The sequence below is a fragment of the Alternaria viburni genome, assembly GCF_023758015.1.
Source record: "Alternaria viburni strain BMP 2772 chromosome Unknown scaffold_20, whole genome shotgun sequence".
NCBI lineage: Eukaryota > Fungi > Ascomycota > Dothideomycetes > Pleosporales > Pleosporaceae > Alternaria > Alternaria viburni.
Genome location: NW_026055789.1, coordinates 410573 through 426056, shown reverse-complemented (window position 1 = coordinate 426056; position 15484 = coordinate 410573). Strand labels below are relative to the sequence as shown.

Below are 15484 nucleotides of genomic sequence, written 5' to 3'. Positions count from 1 at the left end.
CCAACACTTGCCACTCGAGCTGTTGTAGAATCTGCCGGTACGGGACATTATGTTCGAAGCAAGATGGATGAGCAAGCAAAACTGCGCATCTAACCAGAAGCTTCCTGAACAAGGCCCTCGTCGTTATTCTCCGTGTCCTCAATACGAGCACGAGACAAGACATCAAAGTTGCCTGCACAAACAAATTAGCATGACCTCTCTCATCCACCCGCATCCGAAAACATACGTGCGACCAAGCTCAAATTGCTCTTCTTGTTGCCCTCGCTGTCAAGGTACGTCTCCATGCGCGCATCCGCATCCACATAGAGCATCGATCCCTTGGGCACGTTCATCAGGAAATCCTTCTGCGCGCCCTGCACGAAACTCGCAATCCGGAACCAGCTGGTCTTCTTGTCCTCGCCCTTGCCGTAGCTCGTTCCTACTACGTAGCGCACAAGTGTCCTGTCGCCAGAGACAGTGACTTCTTCTGGCGCAACACCGAGACGGCCGATGACGGTCATGCGCGCGACCTGCGAGGGGCGGGTGGACGAGAAGCTGCGTGCGAAGGTCGAGGTGGGTGCGCGGGCCGCAGCGCGGAAGGTGGTGGAGAACATCGTCGCGGTGGTTTGGGCGCGGAATTGGTGGGTTGCGTAAGGAGTGGCGGTCGAATTGGCGGTTGTGGGCTGGAGGTTGTCGTGATGCGAGGCGAGTGGGGTTGTTTGCGTTTGCTTATGGGGCGCGACGCGGCTACGCTAGTGTAGCCCTGCCTGGGTAGCTTCGAAGGTACCCAGGTCGGATGATAAGGGGCGCTGACACGTGCGCCCATGGTGCCCAAGTCTTCATCCGCATCTGGTGTCTTAGGAGTTTTACCCGTGATCATTGTATGGATTGATAGGTAGCTTGACTAATCCATAGTCTCTGTGCTATTGGGTATATTTCGCTATGATACAAACATCCCTTGTAGGGATCCCAAGTCGGTATTCAGCCCCGGCTCGGCTACCGCTTTGCCTTCTTCTTCTCCCTCTCGTCCTCTTCACTGTCGTAGTCTTTGTAGATACCAACTGGCTGGGTCTTCTCCCACGCGCCGGTAAAGACAGCCTTCTCTCCCTCTTTCAGCGCATACTTGAGCAGCGCCTCCCTTGGATCTTCGTCTCTCATATCACTGCCTTCAATTTGCTCCATGACATACTTCTGGTCAGGCGTTGACTTGGCAAAAGGGGTTGTAGCTGGGATATGCGGTCTCCGTGGGTCGCGACTCTTGCCCGAGGCTGTGAGACCAATGGTGGGATGGCGTGCGGAGAATGAGGCTGCATTGCCAGAAGGATCATGTGCTTCACCAGCCATACCGAGCGGGTCCATGTCTACAGTGAGGGACGGGTCGTCATCGAGGTGGCGCTTCTTGGGTGCCTTACTGAGGATGGTAAGAGCACCGGCGTTGGATAGCTTGGGGTTGAAGAGGATTGTGGTTTGACCGTTGGCCGAACCTGTGAGGATTTGGTTGAGCCTCGGATGCCAGTTGACCGTTATCAGAGGAGAGCCTGGCGTGACTGGTGTGACCAGCTCCGGGCGAAGCGTTGCTGGGTTGAGGATGTGGAGGTGCCCGGTCTCTGATCCTGTGACTATGCTCTGCGAGTTGGGCGCAAACTTGATGTTCGATGTGGGATATTGTGAGGACGTTGACGGATGTGAGGTGGTGTTAAGAGGCGTCTTGAACTTTCTCGTGTCCCATAGCTTGATGGTATCGTCCCCTCCTCTAGTGATCACCAGCCTGCCGTCTGCACTGATATCCAGTCCGCTTGTCCATGTGTCTTTCGTGTGCGCTTCCTTGATCTCTGCTGTCGGCCTGTGGTAGGGTCCTTCACCACCCCACATGACGAGACTTCCGTCTAGTGCTGCTGACACGAGCATACTGCTCCCTCCTTCTGCCGCAGCGCCCCATGCAATGGCCGTCATCCTTGTCATACCTGCGCTACCAGCAGCTCTTGACTTGTGTACGATAACCTCCTCCTGCTTCATCCTCTTGTTCACATCCCATATCCGCACTGTACTGTCTGTGCCTGCTGTAGCGAAGCGGTCGCGATTCGTGGGGTGCCATGCGCCGCTTGTGATTTCTGCCGTATGTCCTTTTGTGTTGTGCTTGTCCCTCAGGTACATGTCGCCCTTGACAAACTCCGATATAAGCTCACCATCCCTACTGAAAAGCCTCGCCTGTGATGTTGCAGTAATGCACAGGAATTGGCCTCCAGAGTGCGGGCCGAATATAACCTGGTGTATGGAATGTGACTCGGCGGTTTGCGAAGGTTTTGTGGTGAAGGGATCGACCGTCTTGAATGCGCGGATAGTACTCGGGGTAAGTGCACTAAGGTCGTGCAGTTTGAGTGTGCAGTCGTTCCCTCCAGTTACCAGCCGCGTACCGGATGCATCGAGCGCAATCGTCGTGACCGCGCGATCGTGCGTCTTGATGACCAGTTCGTGAGAAACTGGATATTCGTCCTCTTCATCGCTCATGTCGCTATCATCATCGTCCGAATCTTGTTCCTCGTCCGACCCTTTCTCCTTCTTTGCCTGCTTGCTCTCATCAACCACTGGCCTACGCGCGCGCTCGATTTGCGCCTCGACGTTCACGGAGCCATCCTTCTTTCCGAATTCGCTGGGCAGGTATTGCTTGAGAGCCTGTTCGTCGTCTGCAGAGAATTCCATGATCGTGCTGTGTGGATAGCCCGCTGGTTTGGGCTAGGGTTGGCGTCGACAGTCAGTCGCAAGAAAGTTCGAGGCGGAGGCTGCAGTATGACGCGCCGCGCTAACGCAGGCGACCGAGGTTTCGGGATACCTTCACTCAATACCATCCTTCATGTCTTCATCTCACTACAAAATTATCGACTAAGTCCCTTGGCCTTTTGAATGCTCTGCTGCATTGTCTCGACGTCTCTTACTCTTCGCCACGTCCGCTCGTCTTACAAATCACAGCCACCGAGCATCCGCGTTCGACGAAGCAATGTGACCATCGAACGACTGGCAATATGCCGGGACAATTTCAAGTTAACCGGCAAACACCATGTTCCTCAACTCAAAATCTTGGTCGCGTGAGCTTGTATACTAATCCCTCTACCCGAGCTTTGTCCGGCACGCTCATACTATCACACCAGCAGCAGCTCAAAAGTGGCGGCATCGTCATGCGCCAAGCAGTCCGCCTTGCTTCAGCCACAGAGTATAGCTTGGACAGGTATTAAGTTGTTCGATGCCAAGAATTCCGCTGCGAATTCGACTGCCAAGTTCCGAGTTGGGATTCTAGATTCCGGTTTGCCGTACGCCTGCACCACTCAGAGCGTCGCAAACTCCGATGGTCCTTGTCCGACGTCATGCGCACATTCAACACCATCAATCCTACTTGGCAACGCCACACGCTCTTGATCCCTCAGCCTCAACACGTAATTGTGATTCCTCGAAGCCATCGTGTCGCTTGGCAGGCATCTCTCATGTAGCATATAAGTAGCTTGCTACCCCGCCAGATCCGCAGGATGTACCTCATTGAATACATACACCGTTCAATACAGATAACACAGATCCTACGCGAACGGTACTTACCATGCCTCACCACCACCCCGGAACCTGGGCCAGCAAGAGCGACATCGACCCCACCAACGTCCCTTGGGCAGTCACAACTCATCTCCTCGCCATCAACCACGAACAATTGCTCCGCGTTACAAGACACCCCTTCCTCGAGCGTGCCGCAAAGGGTACCCTACCAAAGCCTCTGATCGCACAATGGCTCGCAAACGACAGGCAGTACCTTCAAGGTTATCTTGCTACTATCAACCACACCCTCAACCTCGTCCGCAGTACGCACAAGTCAACGACTGCACCTGGTCAGGAGCCAGACATTCCCACGCGATTCATTGCGTGGTTAGAATCTGCTATCAAGAATGGAGAGAGGGAGCTGCGGTTCTTCCAAGAAGTTGCTGAGATCTACAAGATCGATCTTCCTCCCTCACCACTCCAGGAGAACGTCAAATCCGAAGGTCTCCGTCGCTATGAAGCACTGTTCGCCAGTGTTGCTTCCCAACAACCAAACACATTCATGCCATGGCTCGAAGGCGCCATTCTACTATGGTCGACCGAGAAGGTATACTACGAGGCCTGGTCCTGGGCCCGCCGACAAGATGCTCAATCTTCTCCTCGGAACTACGACAACGACCAAGACGGCGGTGCGATGCGCAGAGAGTTTATCCCCAATTGGTCAAATCGCGACTTCCTCATGTTCGTTGAGCAGCTTGAGCGCATTGTCAACGAGGGTGTAAGCGACGCTGTTGACCGAGATGATGCAAGATGGGCAGAGGTCAAGAGCAGGATTGATCCTATCTGGAGGGCCCTGTTAGACGCTGAAGAGGAGTTCTGGCCAAATGTACCCAGTGGAGCGGGCAGTCTGGTCGAGCCTGGTGTTAGGCGCGGTGTCGATGGCAAGATGGACGGCACCACGCTGCGCAGTACAGGAGATGACGAGATCTTGAACGAGAGACAGGGCGTCCGCAGTGGAGATATCACCACTTTGCACAGCAACGAGCACGGACAGGTAGTGAACTAGAATCATCAGAGTTGGAAGTAGATTACTGCCCAGGTGCGCAGAAAGAGCGTATTGTAGTTGCAGGCGGCGTATAATACACACTTGATATTCAATAAACCCCTAATAATATCGCAGCGTGTTGTGAATCTGACTTGTTTGTAGGTTGCCATAACGAAATCGCTCCTGAATCTAGTTGTCTAGCGAACATCTGATGCGTGTTAGACAACGGTCCGACAAAGATCCGGCGTGGTGGTCCAAGCGTTCTTTAGCGCCCAATAGCGTCCAATAGCTTGAGCGGCGCGAAAATACTGTCTGCTGTGAAAAAGTTCGAGAACATCGCATCGCCAATTGCAACACCAACCCTCGACACAATAATCGCCATGGCTCTCGTGCAGACCGACCCCGACGCGTATGTGATCAAGCCAGCGGCGGCTGCGCCTGCCATCGACACGAGCGACTGGCCGCTCCTGCTCAAAAACTACAGCGACCGTATGCTGCAGCTTCCCCATAGCTCCAGAATGCTTTGCTAATGCGCGTACAGTGCTCGTTCGCACATCGCACTACACTCCCATCCCAAATGGATGCACACCGCTGTCGCGAGACCTCAAGTCTTACATCAGCTCCGGTGTCATCAACCTCGACAAGCCTTCCAACCCATCCTCTCACGAAGTCGTGTCATGGATCAAGCGCATGCTGAGGTAGGAAGCACTCGTGACTTTTCTTTCCAAGCGCTTTCAGCTAACGCGTGCCAAAGAGTCGAGAAGACTGGTCACAGTGGTACCCTCGACCCCAAGGTCACTGGTTGTCTCATCGTATGCATTGATCGCGCTACCCGTCTCGTCAAGTCCCAGCAGGGAGCTGGAAAGGAGTATGTCTGCGTCATTCGCATGCACGACAAGCTCCCTGGAGGCGAGGCGCAATTTGCGCGTGCCCTTGAGACGCTCACCGGAGCTCTCTTCCAGCGCCCCCCGCTCATCTCCGCCGTCAAGCGTCAACTCCGTATCCGAACCATCCACGAGAGCAAGCTATACGAGTTTGACAACGAGAGGCAGCTCGGTGTCTTCTGGGTCAGCTGCGAGGCTGGAACCTACATCCGTACTCTTTGCGTGCATCTTGGTCTTTTGCTCGGTGTTGGCGCCCACATGCAGGAGCTCCGCCGTGTCAGGAGTGGAGCCATGGACGAGACCAAGGACTTGGTCACTCTGCACGACGTTCTCGATGCCCAATGGCTACACGACAACAACCGCGACGAGGCTTACCTGCGCAAGGTCATCGCACCTTTGGAGAGTCTGTTGATGAGCTACAAGCGTATCGTGGTGAAGGACAGCTCTGTCAACGCCATCTGCTACGGTGCTAAGCTCATGCTTCCCGGTCTCCTGCGATTCGAGAAGGGCATTGAGATCCACGAGGAGATCGTCCTCATGACCACCAAGGGTGAGGCTATCGCGCTCGCATACGCGCAAATGTCGGCTGTCGAGATGTCATCGTGCGACCACGGTGTTGTTGCGAAGATCAAGCGTGTCATCATGGAGCGCGACCTTTACCCCAGGAGGTGGGGCATGGGCCCAGTCGCCACTGAGAAGAAGAAGATGAAGGAGGCTGGCACCCTTGACGTAGGTGATCAACTTCAGATTTGCGAGTGCTATACTGACATGCTCAGAAATTCGGTCGCCCCAACGACAAGACTCCTTCCAAGTGGAACACCGAGTACAAGGACTTCAACAGGACCGACGTCGACGGCGCCTCTGCTCCCCTTGCCCAGACAACTTCGACCTCTGAGGTTCTCGCCGCTCCTGCAATCCCAGCTACGGGTCTCACCTCGACTGAGGAGGCCGAGGCGGAAGCTGAGACCGACAAGAAGAGCAAGAAGCGCAAGAGCCGCGGTGACGGTGACGATGAGGCCGATGAGGACAAGGCCGAGCGCAAGCGCAAGAAGAAGGAAGAGAAGGCTGCGAAGAAGGCCGAAAAGGCCGCCAAGAAGGACAAGAAGAAGAGCAAGGGTGATTCTGACAGCGACTCCGACTAAACGATCAGTTATGAACGATGGACGTCCAAACCCAAAAGCGACAGCGCGCATCGCTGTTGCCTGTACAAGCGCTGTACACCAGAACCGTGTACATGTCATAGTTACTACTACTCTATCCTTGGATACCAGCTTCTTTAATGTAGCATACCGGAAAAATGGCGTTAGGGATCATGGGCATGCTGGCGTTTTATGGCGCGTCGAAGCTTTCTGCGACAAAGGTGGTCGATTGCGTGTTGAAGTGCGACATAGCGTATCGCTAGACATGTTCAATTCACTGTTTAAATTTCACATTCCTGATCTTTTCAAGTGGCTGTCATTGATGCGCAGTGTGTTTCTCGTAAGCTGCACTGATGACTTGTGTGAGCCATTGACACCAGTGAGACTTGACATATAACCTCGATGTGCACGCGAACAGGTCAAGGCAGTGTACTTGGTCCACCGGTGTCGCGAAACCTATGATGATATGTCTTGCATTTAGACTAGAAACGTGCTCAGGTAGTTGCTGGTTAGCCAATGGATTGGAAGAACTTCGGCGGCGTGCTTGAGCTGGCGCTGGACCATTGCATCGTGAAGTAGCTACTGGAAAACGACCTCAAGCTGTCAGTTGAGATAGGAAGCTCGCAACGCAATGACGCGTTCGGCATATGCGGAACCGTAAATCATACAAATTTAACGCATAGCGACCTCATTTCAGCTGCGAGGCTGCACGTGTTGAAGTGAAGCTTCTTAGCCTGCAAGAGCGGGGCGCGTCAAGGAAGACCACGAGGAACGGCAAGCGCGCGTCGTCAGGTGGAGCGCGCCAGCTCATTGCTAGATACGTCGATTCGATACGATCCCTGTGCGACGAATTCAGGTTTCTAATTATGACCCCAAGCCCATGATACACGGCATCAGAGTTTGTGATGGTCGGGATATGGCATTGTGGTTGAATCTTCTCGAACCTTCCTTGTGTTCGCTCCGCGTCAGGGCTCGACGTCACCGCTAGCGTCGTTTGACAAGTGGAGAGACATCCAGAGCTCGAGTGATAAATGCGACCCAACCTCATAAGCTGCCCCCAAAGAAGCTTACAAACACTACTTGCGCATACACGAGATACCCTTCTTTTCTAATCACCGGACTTCAAAATGGTCAAGGAGTCCAAGCTCTACGATTCATTAGGTACGTTTGCCTCGGATGTGCCCCTCCACCGCCTTGCCCTGCCAGGACGCGGCATGCTAGGGCCCGGGGTGGGCGAGGTCTCGGGTAGATACATGAACTATTGCTGACTGAGTTCTAGGCATATCGGAAACCGCGACGCAAGATGAGATCAAGAAAGCATACCGCAAGGCGGCGCTGAAGTGGCACCCGGACAAGAACAAGGACAACCCACAAGCTGCTGAGAAGTTCAAAGGTATGTACATTGCCTCAATAGCTCATATAGACTGGATATAGTATGCTAACAGCACGTTTAGAATGCTCACAAGCCTACGAGATCCTGTCCGACCCCGAGAAGCGCAAAACGTACGATCAATACGGGCTCGAATTCATACTACGCGGCGGCGTACCACACCCTGAAGATGCTGGAGGTGCGGGCGGTAACCCATTTGCGGGTGCAGGAGGCGGTGGAGGCTTCCCCTTCGCATCATCGGGTGGCATGCCCGGCGGCACACGCTCGTTCCACTTCTCGACGGGCGGCGGCGGCGGAAACGGCTTCAACTTCTCCAACGCCGACGACATCTTTGGCGAGTTTATGCGCAACAGCGGCGCCGGCGGTGATGACTTTGACTTTGGCGGCTTTGGCATGGGCGGTATGCCTGGCGGAATGGGTGGTGGTATGGGCGGTGGCGGCGGTGGGGGTGGAAAAGGCGGCCGATTCCGTGGCGGACGACGAGCACCAGAGCCTGAAGTCACAGTCGTGGAGAAGCCGCTTGCGGTGAGCTTGGAGGAGCTGTACAACGGCACCACGAAGAAGCTCAAGATCAAGCGCAAGACATACGACCAGAGTACCGGCAAGCAAAGCACACAAGACCGGATTCTGGAGGTACCCATCAAGAAGGGGTTGAAGGCCGGCAGCAAGATCAAGTTCTCAGATGTCGGCGACCAGGTGGAGGGTGGAACACAAGATCTGCACTTCATCGTCTCTGAGGTAAGTCTTTCCATTCCCAGTTCACGCAAAAATCGGTACTAACGACACCACAGAAACCCCACGCAATGTTCACCCGCGAAGGCGACGACGTCAAGCACACAATCGAAATCGACCTCAAAGAAGCCCTCACCGGCTGGCGCCGAACTGTCCAAACCATCGACGGCAAACAACTCAGCGTCGGCAGCGGCGGTCCCACCGGTCCCACCTGGACAGAACGATACCCCAACCTCGGCATGCCCAAGTCCAAGAAACCCTCAGATCGCGGCGACTTCATTGTCGGCGTAAAGATCAAGTTCCCGACCAGCTTGACAAGCGCACAAAAGGAGAAGCTGAAGGAGATACTGTAGTTGGACTGAGGGAAGAAGGAACACCTGCTCTGCGCATCAAAAGTATGGGCAGGGTATGGGTGTCGGACGGAACTTTGATTCTCGTATATCATTTGCATTTCTTTATCTTATTTTACGCCTATATATGCTCGACATGAGCCACACGAAGGCGTCGGTGGAGTTCTGATATGTTTATTGTTCGTTTGGAAGGGGTAAGGCCAGCGTGGTGGAATGCTGGTAAAGATGATTGGGGATGACATATATGAAGTAACGCGTCTATGATAGACGAATCAATGAACTAGTATACTGTGCGAGAACTTGCTTGCTCATGCGTGAGAGCGGTATTGTTGCAGACTGCGAACGCTCCTTCCTCGGTGGCGGAAAGAGCCTTGGATGGCTGGCTGGCTGGCGCGTTTTAGCGCGTACAGCTACCGCGTCCCCTTCTCATCCATCCTACCGTCACCATCAATCTCTTCAGACCTCCATCGTTCAATCGGCGAATGCGAATAACCGCTCCCGACGCGGTCACCGGCACCGGAACCTGCAATCAACATGTGTCACAGGACTGCATCATCGCCCGTGCCGCGAGGGTGCATGCTGCCCCGCCTCTTGGCGGCCTCCTGGCTGCTACCCTCCTGAGCGCGATGAGATGGACCACATTATGAACTCTATCGCACTCTTTTGCTATCCAATACACTTCTTGGTCTATACTCTTTCGCAAGGATGGAGACCCAGGATCTGGACAACGGATCCATGGACACGGTTGAGACATCTACGACGAGTTTGGACTCTATTGTCCCTGCGACTCCAGCTTCCGAAGACGAATTTGATGAAAAAAGCCACGACATATGTGGAACGAGATACCTGTTCAGTCGTTGGTCTCATTATTGTGGAGAAATTGATACCACCATCTCGGAACTTCGACTTGGGGCTGCTGCTGGTTGCTATAACTGCGGCATTGTACTCGACGCCGTTGCTTCTTACGATCGCGGATGGCTCTCAAGATGTAGCGTCATAACCCTAGTGAAAAAGTCCGGCACCAGCATACGCCTCTGTTCCCCGCCAGCCTTGGATTCGGTAGAAGAATCCAGCCAGTCAAGGCCTCGCGAAGTAGAATTGGAGTTGTTTCATCTGGAACGTAAGTCGTGTATACGTATAACCATCTCTCTCCGATCGGCGAGATGATCGTTAGTGTTCGCTCAATCATGCTTTATCGTACGACCGGCCCTGGGTTTCAGGGCCCTTTCAAATGAACTGATGTTCCTCATGCAACGGCTGAGAACATGAATTGACCCTGTGGGCTGACCGCCATGTAGGTTCAAGCACAAGGATTCGGCACAAGACCACGAAGGAGGTTTGGCCGGACCGCTCCAGGGAGCTACCATCGGAAGATACGTCTTCAGACCAAGCCCTGCAAACACTGCACACTTGGATTGAAACCTGCGTTGAGCATCATGGAGCCTGTGCTGGACGCAAAGTTACAATGCTTCCGAAACGAATTCTCGAGATAGATGGCAATCATGTTTATCTTCGCGAAAAAATCGACACAGCAGCCATCTACGCTTGTCTGAGCCATTGTTGGGGTCCAACAGGTCCAACAATCAGGCTAGACAAGGCGTCTTTCGGTCTCCTGAGGGACGGTATCAGCATCGATCAGCTACCAAAGACCTTTGCAGATGCCGTTCACTTATGCGCGAGGCTTCATATTGACTTTATTTGGATTGATGCCTGCTGTAAGTTCTTCTTCTCTGTAAGCATGGCTTAACATATAGGTAACTATAGCTTGTATATTTAGGCATTATGCAGGACGACAAGGAAGACTGGAAGGAAGCAGCAGCAACGATGGGAGATATCTATGCACAGGCTCATCTCACCATTGCAGCCACATGGGCTAGTAACAGCGACTCTGGTCTGTTCGCGCCGGACCCAGAACGATACAAGGCCCGAAAACTACAAAATTATGAGCTCTATGTGCGGGAGAAGCCAGGAAAGTTCCCCTTCCTTGTTCTTGCCAGGGATTCAAAGAGCTTTGCGCTTCTAACCAGGGCTTGGGTATATCAAGAGCGATTCTTGTCGCCACGAATGGTTCATTTCTGCAGAGATCAGGTGAGCTATCAGTACTCGTATTACTTGTGGGTCCATGGCCTTCTGGCTCGCGAGACAGCGCTGGGATCTATCGAAGGCCTATCAGCGCGTGAAACCCGAGATGGGTCAGCTGTAATTCTTCTTTTACACAAAAGAACAAGCGCCTAACCTACTGTTCAGATGTATTGGCATTGTCCCACCCTGTTCACAACAGAGAGTGGGCTACCCTACAATGAGCCCCGCTTCGGCCTGCTCCGTAAAGCCTACGAGTTTTTGGGGGTTGATGAAGATCCAGTCTTTCGCTGGCATCACATTGCAATGACGTATTCTGGATTGAAACTCACGTACGCGAGCGACCGGTTACCAGCGATTGCGGCTGTAGTCGAACGAGAAATGCGGCTGCGACAAGGTGATATTTACATCGCTGGTATATGGAAGAGCAGTCTGCTTACCGATCTGGTCTGGTCCGCCGATTACACCATAAATTCTCCTGCGCTGCCACGTCTTCCGACCTCCAACCCTACTTGGTCGTGGCCATCCTCCCAAGCCAGAATTGTTTGGAGCAGCGGATCGATCATGCCGTCTTTAAGGCTACTTGACTTATCCTTTACGCGGGTCGGACCGGCTCATATTGGCGAGGTCGCGGATGCCAGTATCACTCTAGAGGGCCATACATGCAAGACTCGACTCAAGCATATAAGCGACCCTGAAGTCCGATATCATTCTTCTATGGAGATGGTACCTCCCCCATGTCAAAGCGCTGGAGTGAGGATGCCGTGTTCCATGGACATGGACTTCGATTGGACCACCGGTGACCGGCCTGTCGCGAGTGGAGCTACTTTCACCAGTTTGCTGATGAAGATTTGCCCGGACCATGGCCATTGTACTGGACTTGTTCTGCGAGAGATGCCCGATGGTAGCTTCGAAAGAATGGGAACTATTGAAATCAGAGCAGAATATCGAGGCGGAGCGTCCAAGGAAGAGCGTTTTAAGGTACTCAGCGATTTCGTCGAAGCAATGCCTATTCGACAAGTCAAGATTATCTGAAGAGCAGGTAACAGGCTGCATACCTATTTGGGTCAGCGACATCTCTGCGCTTCTGGAGTATCAACGACATCGTCTCACCTGAATTAACGTCATGCGAGACCCTCGACACTCACCCGAACATGCCTTCTCTGGTCATTGCGCGCACCTCGAAGCGCACGTATATCTTCATTCATGTATAACTGAGGATATGCATTCTGAGCGCTATCGATGGGTCGAGTTTTCTCGTGGGAAGGCCGCATCTTCAGCACTCGTATAAGCTTTTGCAGGTTGCATATCACTCTAGATATTCTGAGACGTTGCTCTCTTTTGCCAGCTGGCTGTTGTCTCGGAAATTACCATGTCCAATCATGAGCAAGCTCGGTATGGTGCTGAAATCGTGCACTCAGTCAGCAAGTTTGCTCTCACCTGCAGATCGGGCTTGCGACCATGTGTGCAACGATACTGCAACCAAGCCACCTTCACCTGTACTTTTCAGACCCTGTAAACTCTCGCTCACCTCGACTATCGCCTTTCGCGCCCGTTATCGCCTTTAGTCCACTTTTCGCATCCTAAAACTTCTACTCTACTTCTTGCAACCTACCAACAGCGATCGCAAAGATGGTGGAGCCAGCGGTCTTGCCGCGCAATTTAGCGTAGTAAGTCCATCGAAAGGGTTCATTGGCCTGACTAACCAGTTTTGGCAGTATCGACACCGCAAAGTTGAACAAGCATTTGAAGAAACTTCATGACGCGGACACCTTCCCGCCGGTTATGATTGCACAGTCGCAATCGCATGCCTCCGCTCTCACCGAGAACATCTGCTCTGATTACAAGCTTCTCAACGACACTATGATTCGACACGAACCATTGATTAGGAAGAGATGGAGCAAGAAGTCGGTCGCTCAAAGGAGTGAGATTCTGCGAGCTGCCTACCCAACAATTGCTATGGAGCACCAACCGGACTTCGCCTGGCGATACCAAAATATGCTATTTGAAGAAGGCGCTGGTCCGAAGCCCAAGGAACATGTCGACGTAATGCTTTGGCCATTCATCAACCTGGAGGATCTGACGAAGCCGAAGTCCTTGCTCATCTACCTGAACTCGAGGGCCCGCAATCTACCATGGACCTTTGCGACGGGTGAGGTTGCTTTCTCTCAGTATGGCGTCTTATGTTCCAGTTGTAAGCCGCGTGAGATGTTGGCGACTGTACACTTCATGCCCAATACCGACCCTACAGTATATGGCCAAGTTCGGAGAGTTCATGGCTGCTGTGGTCAAGTCGACGGAGACATGATCCACTGCGATCTTATTCAAGGCCTCCAGATGCTGAAAATGCAGCAGCGGATCATGAGCTTTCTTGTATCGTGCTGCCGATACATTTTGCACGACATGACGGAGGAACAGATGCTATCTGGACCAGTTCTAGAAGAGCCGCCCTTCTCAGAAATCCTCTTGCAAGTGGATGGCAGCCATGCTAATTTCTCCGATACCATCGCGATCGCGCCCTATATCAAGCGAGGCAATCTTGAACTCGCCAGACTCCGAGGCTATGTCAATGCGATCTACAGCGAGGCTAAGAATCACGTCCTGTCTCTGAGAGAAGATCCCTCTTATCTTGCAGACACAATCACCGACGTCTCTGAGCATAGCTGCGAGCTCATTCCGGATACACGTGGCCGCATCGACCAATCTGTTGATACTCCGAAGTTCCTGGTGGGTGTCGCAAGGCATATAGTCTCACAGTCAAACCAGAGCTTGATAATGTGGTTCGAGGTCTCGGCAAGACTAGATCAGCTTTGCCTGCACGCCCATAACGGCGCCGCTACCCATGATCAGCTACAGAATGTCCTTAATCTCGAGGCTTTACTCGAACGTGCTCGAAGCTACCTACTACGAGAAGTCACTAGTGCCGGTATGGCATCGCCCACGATGCGAAAATACTATGAACGCATAGTTTCCGGGCCAGGAGATTGTCCATACATACAGATCGCTATCGGAGAAGGATATTCTCTCCGAACGGAGGGCGAAGCATGGATGCTGAGCGTTTTTCATCGTCTGCTGTCTTTCAGTCAAAACGACTCCCGGAAGAACATCAATGGCTTTGCAGAGATGCCTGGGGGTGAAGAGATCAAAGTGGACATCGACCTCCACGCCACAATGGACCGTCTAGATACTCTCTCACGCAAACACCGGAGTGCGCGCGCTATGCTAACAGCCCAATTGTCATCTCTCATCAGCCAGCTTTCTATCATCGAGGAGTGTCTTCATGAGATCAAGCTATGGAAGAGGTCATCAGAAATTTGGATACTACTCGGCACATCTCGCATGGAAGCCACAGAGTCGAACAAGGGAAGCTTCTCAACCAACTGGGCTCATCACATAAATGACTACGACGTACCAGTCTATTTGGTCAAACCATCGCGAGGAAGCCTACGCTATCCCATCGATAAGCCGCGAACCGCTCAGAACGTGAAGACGATGCGAGACTTGGAATCAAATCTTGACAAGTTCTGGAATGATATCGACTCGTTCTACAAACTTAAGACTGGTGTTGCGCAAGATGAAGTGTTACGTCGATGTCTCCTGGAAGGTGGTGAGATGCGCCGAACTGCTCCGTGGACTGGCCCAAGCGTTCCCAAAGAGTGCTTCAAAAGCATCGAGTACAAAGCCATCAGCAACTACGACCACGATGTTGCACTGCAGATTACCGGAACCTTCGATAAGCCGGTCACACGAGGTAGTGCCAAGCGAAAGAAGCGCTACCATGCTCCTCTAGATACCGAGCCAGCGACTCAAGTTCACGACATCGGTCATCCAAGCCCGGAGAAGAAGCCCGAACGAATCTACTGCGTCGACAAACGTGCCCACAAAGTCTTCAAGACTCTCTTCTATGTCCCTCTTTCAGATCTTGGAGAGACACCGAAAGCGATTAAGTGGGACGACTTCAAGCGCGCTATGATTCGAGCCGGCTTCTCTGCGGAAAAGCTCCAAGGCTCAGCCTGGCAGTTTACTCCTAGTGTTTCTACGGATGTCGCTCGTGGCATCCAGTTTCACGAGCCACATCCCGACAGCAGTATTCCCTACATCATGGCTCGGCGTTTTGGCAGGAGGCTTCAGAGGGTATATGGCTGGCACGGTGGTATGTTCAAGTTGGCTTGAGTGGGAAAAGAAGCGATGAACGGAAAACTTGGCCAGGGGAGGGATGCAGCTTGTGCGACACACCCACACACGCGTGCAGGGGTATTTTGCTTCTCGTTGCCATGGTTTTCTTTTCTTTCTACTTGGTTTGTCCGTTCCAGAGAAGTTTTGGTTCTACATGCATGGCTACGTTTCTCAACGTTTGAGTCTCAGACTCA

The 15484-nt window shown here is 52.9% G+C and overlaps 7 protein-coding genes across 7 annotated transcripts; 5 read left to right on the top strand and 2 right to left on the bottom strand.

The window, feature by feature from the left end:
• Positions 1-89: 89 nt before the first annotated feature.
• On the bottom strand, positions 90-593 carry J4E79_008498 (uncharacterized protein; the record flags this gene model as incomplete). Its single annotated transcript, XM_049357355.1, has 2 exons — positions 90-172; positions 227-593. 2 exons carry the CDS (start codon positions 591-593, stop codon positions 90-92), a joined length of 450 nt encoding a protein of 149 aa, XP_049208253.1.
• A 382-nt stretch (positions 594-975) lies between these two features.
• J4E79_008497 (uncharacterized protein) lies at positions 976-2679 on the bottom strand (the record flags this gene model as incomplete). Its single annotated transcript, XM_049357354.1, has 1 exon — positions 976-2679. One exon carries the CDS (start codon positions 2677-2679, stop codon positions 976-978), a length of 1704 nt encoding a protein of 567 aa, XP_049208252.1.
• An 886-nt stretch (positions 2680-3565) lies between these two features.
• J4E79_008496 (uncharacterized protein) lies at positions 3566-4561 on the top strand (the record flags this gene model as incomplete). The annotated part of the gene is made up of 1 exon (XM_049357353.1): positions 3566-4561. One exon carries the CDS (start codon positions 3566-3568, stop codon positions 4559-4561), a length of 996 nt encoding a protein of 331 aa, XP_049208251.1.
• Positions 4562-4920: 359 nt separating this feature from the next.
• CBF5 (centromere/microtubule-binding protein cbf5) lies at positions 4921-6566 on the top strand (the record flags this gene model as incomplete). The annotated part of the gene is made up of 4 exons (XM_049357352.1): positions 4921-5029; positions 5082-5238; positions 5295-6153; positions 6201-6566. 4 exons carry the CDS (start codon positions 4921-4923, stop codon positions 6564-6566), a joined length of 1491 nt encoding a protein of 496 aa, XP_049208250.1.
• Positions 6567-7690: 1124 nt separating this feature from the next.
• Positions 7691-9038, top strand: J4E79_008494 (uncharacterized protein; the record flags this gene model as incomplete). The annotated part of the gene is made up of 4 exons (XM_049357351.1): positions 7691-7724; positions 7843-7956; positions 8018-8691; positions 8745-9038. The coding sequence occupies 4 exons, from the start codon at positions 7691-7693 to the stop codon at positions 9036-9038; spliced, it is 1116 nt and encodes a 371-aa protein (XP_049208249.1).
• Positions 9039-12746: 3708 nt separating this feature from the next.
• On the top strand, positions 12747-13422 carry J4E79_008493 (uncharacterized protein; the record flags this gene model as incomplete). Its single annotated transcript, XM_049357350.1, has 3 exons — positions 12747-12784; positions 12824-13271; positions 13366-13422. 3 exons carry the CDS (start codon positions 12747-12749, stop codon positions 13420-13422), a joined length of 543 nt encoding a protein of 180 aa, XP_049208248.1.
• A 95-nt stretch (positions 13423-13517) lies between these two features.
• On the top strand, positions 13518-15287 carry J4E79_008492 (uncharacterized protein; the record flags this gene model as incomplete). Its single annotated transcript, XM_049357349.1, has 2 exons — positions 13518-13841; positions 13872-15287. 2 exons carry the CDS (start codon positions 13518-13520, stop codon positions 15285-15287), a joined length of 1740 nt encoding a protein of 579 aa, XP_049208247.1.
• Positions 15288-15484: the final 197 nt, after the last annotated feature.